Here is a 12,151-nt window from a genome sequence, read left to right on the forward strand (position 1 = left end):
GCGGAGAATAAATAAGCAGCTGTCTGCTCAGTGTGGAGTTCATTATGTGGACTCAGAAATAGGAAGGGTGCCCCCTGGTTCCCTGCTTTCCCAAGGTATGTGTCAAAGCTGATTAACTCCCCATTGCCCTTCACCACCCTCGGGAGCTGCTCGGTGTCACCCAGCCTGCTCTAATTTACTCTTCTTATTTCCCGGTTCCTTCAGGAGCCAACACCCTTTCTGGTGTGCTGAAGTCTCAGGATTCCTTGTTAATTATTGTGTTTGCACTTTCCCTAATACGCCAGCATCAAGCCATGCTCTCCAGGGGAGAGTTTTTTCCAATCTACACTCCTAAACGTCTTCCTCACTTTTTCATTCTCTTCCTCCAAAGTGGAGAAAATAGAAGAGACGTGCTTTGTTTGTGTGGGGGTTCATTTCCCCCAGTCTCAGAGCTGGCTATGATTGCCTGTGTCCTTCCAATAGTTCTTATTTTTATTTTTTTCAAATTAGCATTCGCATGGTTTGCAGTCTTTCCCCGCAGGTATTCCAGAATGGCAAAGAACAGTAGGCATGTAGCTTCCACACAGATAAGAGATGCATTTCTTCGAGTGTCCTGTTGATGTTAAAATATATATGAATATCACGGTACCCTGAAGTGTCTGTGTTTGTTTTTAAATAAAATAAGGCCCCATCCTCCTACATAGGCATGCACTCTTCAAACAATGGATTTTTTTAGGAAGGAAATTTATTCTGTGGCATAGTAAGGATCTCAGGGGAGCACTGAGACACAGTTTTTAAGGCTATATGCATACAGAAGAGGTAACTCAGTTGCAGATAATTTTATTAAAGTGTTAGATTTTTGGATTTATATGTTTTATCTGTACTAAATTTAAGAATTCGGGTGATCTTACTTTAAATCTTTCTGGCTTGTTTTTGCCAGTTGGATGGACGTTACCAGCAGTAGGACATGGGAAACACCGGTACTAATTAAATTTACATTCCCAATAAGAATACAGTAAGACACAGATGAGAAATAACTTTCAGATGGATTGGAGGACATTATTAGTGTTTCCATGTTATGTAGATCTTGATGCAATGATTATCTCTCTAATCTGTGCACGTGTTTTCTACAATACTTTAAATGGCTGAAAGATAAAACCATTTTTACATAGACATAAATTCTATAAATATGATCTAGTGAGGTTCATCATGTCATTTGCTTCCTATTCATCCACCATGAGCTGGAACTTAACAACACTACAAAGACTTCCAATTCCAATTTAGAAACTTGTATTCATATAACACCTGTTTCTGAGAGTCCTCTGCTACAGTGCTGTATGTATTAAGTATAATTAATTCTCGCTATGTCCCCAGGATGGTTGTTTTTGTTACAACATTGGTTGAAGACATTGTTATGTGTTCAGCTGAGGTTTCGTACTTAGTCCATCTGTAGCAGAAAGACACTATTATTTTCTCTAATTACCAACTTCCCACTGTATACTCCAGAAAAGCAAAGCAGCACTTATTAACGCCTTTGCAGAACTGAATTTGCATAAGTGGGGGTCTTGTGGGGAGAGTACCTAAAACTCCTGGTGTAGAAATACACCATCTTCAGCCTCACAGGCCCTGGAGCTCAGCATCGCAGGGATCCTCCTGGGTTTGTAGCATCCTTGTCTCTGCAGAGGGGGTTTGAGAGCAGAGGCCACACTGCTCCCCAGGCTGGTATGCACACGGAACTTTGGAGCTCCAGGATGCGCTTTTTCTGGCTATTGGATTGGTCACGTTCTGTGGCCACAAGTACATCGTTTTCTCTCCACTCTCTCAGAGTGAAATGTGTTGGTGAGGGGCCTTCTGTGACTTCTGAATTGGTAGCTTTCTTTTAGAGAGAAGGTGAGATCGTTTCTAAAGAGCGAAGTTTATAACATACCTGTGTTCTTGGCATGTTCATTCTTAAGCCAAATGTTGCTTAAGTCCGCAAATTGCTGTGCACATTAACCTATATCTTACTGGAGAAGAATAACCTATTTGCCTAGTAAAGAACATTGGTGTGATTGCAGGAGCTTCTTAATATGACTTACCCATCTTTGACAATAATCATCATAGCAGTTTGCTTACTATGGAGTCCTTGCACATTGTCTTTACACACTTCCTAGGTGAAGAACATGCAGATTACCTCACTGCGCATTCTTGGCATTTACATATTAGTTGTGGCTCTTCCCATCCCATATCTGTACCAGTCACAAATGCCTCCAGACATGGCCAGACACCTGCCGATGGGAAAACTGCTTCCTCTTGGGAATGCCTAAGTTAGAATTAGTGTGCAATGCAAGCCCCTAACTTCACTCTTTCCTAGGAAGCCATCTTTGCCAAAACTTTATTATACTAACCTAATTTTGCCATCAAATGAAATGGTATGTTCATTATGATTAGGCTTTTCATATATACCTTAATTTGTTCTTGATTTTTAAAAAGATTTATGTTTGTGTGTGTACATGTGTGTGTACATGTGTATGTGTGTGAGTACAGGTGCCTGTGGATGCCAGAAGATAGCATCAGAGCCCTTGGAGCTGGTTACCGTGGTGTGAGCTCATAATATAAGTGCTGGGAACTGAACTTATGTTCTCTGGAAGAGCAGCAACTGTTCGTACTCCCTAAGCCATGATTCTTTGTTTCTTTGCTTAATTTATTGGTTTTGCATTATCTTTTTCCCTTCCTGGGGATCAGACTGAGGGCCTCACACTTGCTAAACACATCCTCTACCAACTGGCTTATATCCCCAACCCCTATATCATATAAATTATTACAATTAATTTGTAGCATGTGTGGTAATAAAAAACTATTCTTTGTGATTAGGGTCACTTTTGCACATTATTTTTCTGTATGAAACCTAAAGTAATTTTCTACAGTTCAACATAAAACCTGTTGAAACTGTAATTACATTAACATAGTAATTTGAGATTAATTTTCACCTTATATTTTCAGGAACACAGGGTTCAATATTGTTGTTAGAAGTAAATTTCTTGGAGCTTTGAAGTCATTTTGAGAAGTCTGTGTACTATGCCGGGTCAGTAGTTAGCGACTTGTGTGGAAGGGACACGTGGAGCACCACGGGAGAGCAGAGACCATGATAGTCCTTTACAGGGAAAGCCAGGAGAAGCTGGAGTCCTGGTCACTCAGCTTGGGTGATGTTTAGATTGAAGGAGTCCTTACTTGGTATGGATGTCAGAGGCTACCTGCTCAGCCTGTCCATACAGGGTTTCAGGAAATGTCTAGGAGAAGATCAGCTAAGACGTCAGAAGAATTTATTTGTGAATTATTTATATTTTAACTAAAATAACCTTTTATGGTAAAGTGAGGGAGGACAGACAAAATATCTCATTTTCTCTTATTAAAAATATTTATTCTTAAAATTCATAATCACAGCAGTTTAATTGTATGTATGTGTCTATATTTGTGTATGGGTGCATAGGAGTGGGTATCTGTGTGTATCTGCATTTCTGTATGGGTGCGTAGGTGCGGGTACCTGCGTGTATCTGTATTTGTGAATAGGCGCATAGGTGTGGGTGCCTGTATGTATCTGCATTTGTGTATGGGTGCGTAGGTGCACCTACATTGGAGGTAACAAGTCCCTGGAACTGGAGTTATAGACAGTTGTGAACCAGCTGATGTGGATACTGAGAACTGAACTAGGATCCTCTACAAGAGCAGTGCACATGATTAACCACTGAGTTATATGCCCAACCCCTTTGTGTTTTCTCTTATTACAGAATGTGTGTATGTATGTGTGTGCATACATTCTATATATGTACATATATATGCACTTCTTGTGTGTTGGTCATATATATACACATATATGTGTATACACACATATAACATTAAAGGAAGAAAGAGACCAGTAAGAAGTGGGAGATTGTTGGGGGAAGGAGTATAGAGTAAATATGAACAAAGTGATACACATGTATAAAAATGTCAGATAACTCATGCAATATGTGCATGGCTTTGGAAATCCTGTGCGGTGGTCAGACTAGGATAACAGGTACTGTTCTCGTCACCCGTCCCCAGACACCATAGAAGCGGCCGTCTCGGCTCCTACGGAGGACCTTTGTTGGGCACAGAGTGAGGTTAAAGTGCCAGACCTATTGAGATATAGCTTGAAGAAACTTGGAACTACCCAAAGATAGTTTGAAACATACATAGCCTTCCACTATGGCAACAAGGAGCCTTACTTCAAGTGGGCTTTCCTGCCTTGAGATGTCAGCTCTTGATAACACAGGCTTCTGACAGTCATCGAAGAATGGTGCTCATTCCACTTGTTTCTCATCTTCTCGATGCTCTAACAACTTCGTTGTATGCTTTGTGGCATATGTGGGATGTTAGTGACACACTGATCACACAAGCTTTTCCTGAAAGGGAGGTATGGTTGAAATCATGTAGAGACAGTGAACCCAAAGGAAGTCCCACGGTCAGACTCATGGTTCCCGAGGAAGAGGTTTGCTGCTCAGTGAGGTCCATGGACCAGTCGTGTCAGCATCTCCTGGGAGTTCCTGAGAAACTCCAGGCTCTCAGACCCTATGCTGATGTGGAATGAGAGTCTGCTTTTCAGTAGACTTCAAATGGGCTCCGCATCATTTAAGTTAAGGACGGAGCTAGGTTGTATCTTTCTAACACGAATATACATTTGAATCAATTCTTGAAAACAATTTGCCTTTATTTTATGTGTATGAGTGTTTAGCCTACATGTATGTATGTGTACTGCATTTATGTGTGGGGCCTGTGGAGTCCAGAAGAGGGTGCTGGATCCCCTGGAACTGGGGTTATTGAAAGCTGAAAGCTGCCATGTAGGTGCTGGGAACTCAGAACCCAGACCCATGCAAGAGCAGCAAGTGCTCTTAACACCTGAGCCGTCTCTCCAGCCCTGAGCTGATGAAACTTTCAAATGAAGACTCCACTCTATTGAGTTGTCCTGGACACATTTCTGCATGACCTCATTGGATGCTATAGATGTAGAGCATGGCGGTCCTATGCCCATACTAGGTGGGGCAGGTGGAGGGAAGAAGAACTTGAAAAGCAGAAATAGCAGCAGACTTGAACTTGGAAGCTGTAATTGTGTGAAAACCAAGATTTCCTGTCACTCAACTGACTGTAGCCCATAAAACTCTTGAGAATCACTATTGGGTAGCTGTCCTTGTTATTTCTGTGTGTAGATGTGAAACTTTTTCTGAATCAGGAATATTTGATTTTATGTTCTGTTCCTGATAATGTTGTTAATTATGCATTATTATGAATATTATCTCTCTATGATTGATGTGCATGTGTGCATGCATGCATGCGTGTGTGTATGTGTGTGTGTGTGTTTCATAAGATCCTGTAGGAGTCCAAGAGAACAGGATTCTTCCTATGGCTGTTCCCTTTTTTCCTGTAGCCCAGAGTACTGAGAGAAAGGATTTTCGTTTACATTTGTCATTTCCAGGCAAACAGCGAAGGCCTTGTGTTAGATGTTGGGTGGCTTACCTGACAGAGCCGGCCGGCACTGACTGTAAGGACTGAGATAGTGTGGCAAGATTTTCCCACTGTACTATGTTGATGTTCCCCTGTGACAGGCACCCACTTGGCAGCACACAACTCCTTGAGAGTGTGTGGTGACAATGCCATCACTTCCAGAATATTCCTAGGATACCAAGCCTTTTCTGATAAAGGCACTGACAGAGGCAGGAGGAATCAGAAGAGGCAGCAGCCTGGGAGGCAGCAGCCTGGGGCTCATTCTGCTCTCCCTTCCCCTGATCCCCGGTGCCCTGTGCTGTACAGTGATAAGTAAAGGTGCACAGGGATTTCGCCCCCTTTTTTGCCATATTTTCCTTCTCAAGAATTTTTAAACCTTCAGTACTGGGGAAAATGAACTCCTGCACTCTCATTTCATGGTCGCAGATTTGTTGCATATGCACCATAGAACATCTTTTTTTTTATTATTCTGGAAGCATCATAGGAATATCATGGCTTATTCTCCTCCCACACTGTACCCACTGAAGATAGGGCCAAGATGTGCCTACAATTTCTCTCTGTCTAGCCACCCTCTCCTTGGAAATCTTACTACTCTTCCTACACCACACACTGTGCCACTGGCTTTTAGCTTCCTGTCAGGATGAAGGCAAGTTCTAGTTTTCTTTGCAGCCTTGCTCCCTGTTACTTTAGCCACCAAAGAGACAGCCTTCCCTCAGGTTTGTTCTAACCAAGAATCTGCTAGGTCCTATGACTCACTATTGAGCAGCAAGCACCCTCCATGTTCATGGAGCTTTGCCACACTGGCTTGTGTTTCTGTCTTGTTCCCATGTGCCTGTCCTCTAGCCAGAATTTCACCAATTCCCACTGCCTATGACCCTGCAACTAATTTCTATGCAGCCTCAAGGACTGCACTCATCTGCTCCTTAATTAATCAAAACTTCCTGATCCTAAGCAGTAGAAATAAGCCTAATGCACTTCTTCCGCAGGTAGTTTTTTTCTTTTAATACCTTTATGTTATAAATGTGTGCACACGCATTTGAGCATGTACCTGTCCGTGCGCTTGTTTCTGCGTGTATGTGCAGATGCCTGCAGAGACCAGAGGCATCAGATCCCCTGGAGCGGGAGTTTCTGGCAGCTGTGACTATCAGATATGGGTGCTAGGAACCAAACGAAGGTCTTCTGCAGGAGCAGGAAATGGTCTCAACTGCTGAGCCATTTCTCCACCCCTGAGACTCTACTTTCCTTAAGGGCAGTATCAGACTTGGTGTCAAAGGTCACATGTGGCTTGCTCTCCATTGCTTAATCAGCCTGCTTCTTATACAACCCCAGCACACAAACCCTCGGGTGGCACTGCCCACAGTGGGCTGGGCCCTCCCACATCCATCATTAATCACGAAAATACCCTAGCTGAGCTGCCTGCAGGCCAACCTGATGAAGGTGTTTTCTCAGTTGAGGTTCCCTCCTTTCAGATGATCCTAGCTTGTGTCAAGTTGACAAAAGGCCAGCAGCATACAGACTGGCTCATTTCTTTCTCTACCATTTCTTTAAGACAAAAATAGCTGTTCTGGTCTTTATAATTGAACCTGGTGTTGTTTTGGAGGAGGAAAGAGAAAGGATTGGCTCGGCTGGGTGAGTCTTAACCTCTCTTCCTGTTTCCCAGAGATAATGAATTTGTTTAGACAACTGACATTTAGTAACTTTTTATATGGCTGGAGAAGCACCCCAATCTTAGTTGGTTCCTGTCTCAGCTTCTTACCATTATTTCTAAAGAGAGCGGAAATGGCCCTGCTGATGAGCTACACCATCCCTCTCTCTCTCTCTCTCTCTTTTTTTTGACTGAAGTTCAAGCTCTGCCTCCTGGCTTAGGAAAGGAGAATTATTTAAACTTTGAAATGACTTAGGGTATCTATTACTTAGATACTGAAGTGAGATCTGTTACATGTTTATTTCTTAAACATCATTATATCCTAACTTTCTGTCATGTGCCTTTTACCTAAAGGAATAGTGGATAATTTTTAAAGATTTTTGAAAGCAGCTTTAAATTAAATCTGCCCCCAGAAGTCCCAACTCAGCTCACAAGTTATTCTTACTTTGTAGGAAGAATTCAGGGGTTTACTATTTTGCCTGAAATCACCTCAGATGTTTAATGCAACATGTGGAAACAGGATTTACTTAGAAGTGTGAATTTTTAATGGCTCAGAGAGGATAATTCCCAGGCCACGATGACTCCTTGGCATGGCTGTGTTCAGACATTCTGTCCTCTCTAGTATTGCAGACACAGGAGAGGCCCGTACAATGGGAGACCAGAGAGCTCCCTTAAATTTCCCCAAGGTTGCTTCTGGGAAACAACCCAGAAGTTTGATATTTTTCTCCAGAGGAGCCTAGATATCCTGAACCAAGCCAGCAGAGTAACTTGATAGTCTGCCAACTTAACAGAATACACAAATATTAAAGGCACATGAATACCTTCAGACCTGTTCCTAGAATGGATCCATCTTGGAATTTGAAAAGAATATGCAGATAGAGAGAGGAGGATGAGCTTGTTCACGCAAACAGTTGACAGGTCACTCTCGCCACTGTCCTACCTACCATGAGAGCAACTGAAGCCTTGAAAGTTTGGAGACGCTGTCTTGAAGCTCACGGTAGATAGGACACCCTTCTAGCTAGCCCTATATCCGTCAGCTTCTGAGCTACAAGACCATGTGTGAAGCTTGTGCTGGAGGATAATAGAGACATGCCATAGTGACCCAGCCCAAGCTCGTACGGGAAGAGATGCTCAGCTGAGCAATTGCTTAGCTCAGGGTCCTAGACTGTTAACTGATATAGAAAGGCTCAACCTACTGTCGGAGGCTCCTGTGCACTGTAAGAGCGGAGCAAGCTAGCTGAGTGCAAGTACATGTGTAGGCCTGTTTGTCTTTGTTTCTCTCTGCCCTTGACTGTGGATAGGATGCGATTAGCTGCTTAAGTTCCTGCCTCGACTTCCCCTCAGTGATGGACTATGACCTGAAATGATAATCTTTTTTCTTTTATTAACTTTTTTTAATGATTTTTGTTGAGCTCTACATTTTTCTCTGCTCCCCTCCCTGCCTCTCCCCTCCCCTTCAGTCTTCTCCCAAGGTCCCTGTGCTCCCATTTACTCAGGATATCTTGTCTTTTTCTACTACCCTTGTAGATTAGATCTATGTATGTCTCTTTTAGGGTCCTCATTGTTGTCTGTGTTCTCTGTGATTGTGATTTGTGGGCTGGTTTTCTTAATGGCCATTATAAATAACTGCATATAACTGGACCTTAATGCCCATGTGAGCAAGAGCTGGGATGTGTGTATGTTCTCATGCGTGTTTATGTACACACATTAGATCAACATTAGGTATTGTTCAAAGTACTGTTTGTCCTGTTTTTTTTGGGATAGGTCTCTCACTGGGACCTGGGGTTCACTAATTAGACTAGGCAGTATGGCTAGCCAGGGATTTGCAGGGATTCACCTGTCTCTGCTCCCTTGTGCTGGGATTATAAACCCTCCCAGGCCTGGATTTTTATGAGGGTTTTGGTGTTGAGCTCAGGGCTATTCCTCAGGCATATATGGCAAGCTCTGTAAGGACTAAATGTCTCTTAGAGCTCCCCTCCCCCCATCGTGGTCTTCACTATTTGAGACGTCACTTAGGACAGTCTATCATGACCAAATCTCATCCACAGGTCCGGAGTCTCCTGTCTTAGTTTTGCTAGGGAAGAAGTAAGAGCGTGACTGAACCTCTGAGCAAGCACTGAAAGAAGGTGGCTGGCTTCTGGCCAGTTCAGTTAGAATCGGTTTGTTCCAGACGGGCTGGTTTGAAGTCAGCCTATTCTCTTATATCTCAAACATTACGCTGCCCCAGAAAGGATATGGTTCAGGAAGCAGAACAGTAAAAATAACCTGTTGAAGTCGCTTACTCAACCGCAGTCTCACACCTGAAGGATGCCAATTCCTCTTTAATTATTTCTCTTTTAAATTTTATGTAAATCACACCCAGATGGTTAATAGAAGCATAAATTGCCTTTCACTGTACATGAAAACCTTGACAATTCATTTTAAGTTATCATAACAAATATGTATTCACATGTACTGGACTGTGTAGTATGTGTGTGTCTGTGGTTGTGGGATGTGTTTGTGAGTGTATGTGTGCTATGTGTGTTGTGTTTGAGTGTGTGCGGTATATGTATGTAAGTTTGTATATATGGTATGTAGTGTGTGTGTGTGTGTGTGTGTGTGTGTGTGTGTGTGTGAAGAGTGCACTTTAGGGATTTTGTGGGTAGGCCCCTGGTAGAGAAGGCTCATCGTGCCCAGAAGGCCCAATTCACTCCTCTGCTTGTGCAGAGCATCTGGGCAGTGTGGTAGGGAGCCCTGTGACCAGCCACCTAGGATAGACAACATCCTGAGTTGATCTTCCATTGTACCTCATGTCACCTCAGGTCTGCTGGGCCTAGGAAGCTCCTTCCACTGCTGACACCGTGCGGCTTCCTGGGTTCCCCAGGCCCATGCTCTTCCCACACAGAAGTCCTCAGAGAGATACCTGTGAATGAGTGGCATCTCTCTCTGGTGGCCATTTGCTCATGTTACTCCTGATGGCCCTGCCTGTACAGAGTCAGGGTAGGTCGGTAGGGGGGCGAGGGAAGCCGACTCAGCCGTCAGGAGGTGGGGTGAACCAGACATGCCTCATAGCCTACCTTTTCATTGTGTATGTGTGTGTGTGTGTGTGTGTGTGTGTGTGTGTGTGTGTGTACACGTGTACCTCCACATACACACATGTGGAAGTCAAAAGACAGCTTGTGGGAGCCTGTTTTCGTCTTTCCACCATGCGGATTCTCAGGGATTGCACCCAGGCTATCAGGCCTGGCAGCAAATGATTTTGGCCTCTGAGCCACCTCACTGGCCCAACGCAGACGGTCTTTGCTTTAATCTTTCATTTTGGTAGATTTTTGCCAGCTTCTCCTCTGTAGGGCTTGTGCCCTTTAAATGCCTTCCACATTAATTTTCTCGGTGACCTGCTAATATCGTTTCCTTCACTAACAGGTGAGGACTCCAGAGCTATAGCTCGAGTCACCTTTAATCACCCTCCCCCTGCTGCCCTGGGTCCCTGTGCCCCAGAGGCCTCTCCATCCAGAGCTACTGCTGTGATTGGCTGTGTCTCTTGCTAACTCTTCCTAGCAGATGAAGCCAGTGGAAGTCATCCGAGAGCCCCCTCCTCCCAGACATCTTTGTATCGTCAACTGTATAAGCCACATTGCCTATACCATCATTCTATAAAATCTTGTTCGGAGACCAACTCTTCCTCTCTCTCTCCCTTATCTCCTTCATCCTTCCTTTCCTTCTTTCTTGTCCCACTTTCTCTTTCTGTCCTTTCTTTGAGATCCTAGGCTGGCTGCAAAGCCTCTCCATGCTCCTGGGTTAGCTTCCCAAGAGTGAGAACATGCAAAACCTTCTTGGAGCTCTTTCAGTGACATGGAGATACACATGTGTATGGATGTGAGTGTGTGTGTGAATGTGCGTTATGTAATTATTTACCATAAATTGTTTTTCAGCAATGCTTTTTGCCAATTACATTTATGAATGATTTGGGGGCTTCATGAACCTGTGATTCTTTTTATAAAAGAAGACTGTAATTTCACTCTGTTTCTTCCTTCAGGTCTCAGAAGACCGAGCTTCACAATGAAGGCTACATCTTGGAATTGGATTACTGCGCCTCCTTAGACCACCTGGAAAACCAGAAGCTTGTCCCAGAGTTTATTAAGAAGGTGAGCCCCACAATGCATTGAGAGAAGCAGGCTCACAGAGCAGGGGCCTGAGTGGACGGCTGGAGAGCAGGTAGAGGGGTCAGCCACCTCACAGATGACAGCTTGGGGTGGCTCTGGAGCAAAATGGCTCTACTGCCCAGGTTGAGGCGACCTCATGTCTTATAGGGCCCAAGTGGGATCCCGGCCCACAGGCCTACAGACTCACTACCAGATACACTCAAACCAAAAGGTTTGCCCCCCAGATGCCACCTCTCCCTTGTTCTGGGAGGACTTTGTTGCTACCACCCCTTTTTTTTTTTTTTTTTTTTTTTTTTTTTTCCTTTTTTTGGTTTTTCGAGACAGGGTTTCTCTGCAGCTTTTTTAGAGCCTGTCCTGGAACTAGCTCTTGTAGACCAGGCTGGCCTCGAACTCACAGAGATCCGCCTGCCTCTGCCTCCCGAGTGCTGGGATTAAAGGCGTGCGCCACCACCGCCCGGCTGGCTACCACCCCTTTCTTTCCTGGTCTGCGAGCAGGCCGGAGTCTTGAGGCCACAAGCATGCTATTGTACCAGGCAACATTGCCTGCCTGCAGGGACTGCCTATCACCAAGAGTCGTGCTAGGTGTTGAGCTTGTTCTGTGTTGGAAGTGGTCATAGGCAGTTTCCACCCAATTTGCAGGCTCTATTTGAATTTTACATGGCATTTGCAGCAGAAGGGATGTCTGCACTCCAGACACGTGCATCATGTTCTCTCGAATGGTAGTCTTCCACGTATGCTCTCTTGTATGCAGTCTTGCATGTGCTGCCAAGAGCCCGGAGAGCACGGATACTGACATACATGCACAGGGTCATCATACAACATCCCTATGCACTGTGGCTGGCCTGGAACAGCCTGCCTTGCTTGTTTGGTTTGTGTGGTCTAAGCC

At 44.2% G+C, this 12,151-nt stretch overlaps 1 protein-coding gene across 3 annotated transcripts in view; it reads left to right on the top strand.

The window, feature by feature from the left end:
• The window catches only part of Rftn1 (raftlin, lipid raft linker 1), a 199,322-nt gene that overhangs the window by 95,469 nt on the left and 91,702 nt on the right, over positions 1–12,151 (top strand). For all 3 annotated transcript variants that reach the window (XM_038342544.2, XM_038342546.1, XM_038342545.1), the window contains exon 4: positions 11,139–11,247. In XM_038342544.2, the coding sequence (XP_038198472.1) occupies positions 11,139–11,247 (109 nt within the window). The remainder of the gene's footprint in view (positions 1–11,138; positions 11,248–12,151) is intronic.

This window comes from Arvicola amphibius, chromosome 9 (assembly GCF_903992535.2).
Source record: "Arvicola amphibius chromosome 9, mArvAmp1.2, whole genome shotgun sequence".
Classification (NCBI taxonomy): Eukaryota; Metazoa; Chordata; class Mammalia; order Rodentia; family Cricetidae; genus Arvicola; species Arvicola amphibius.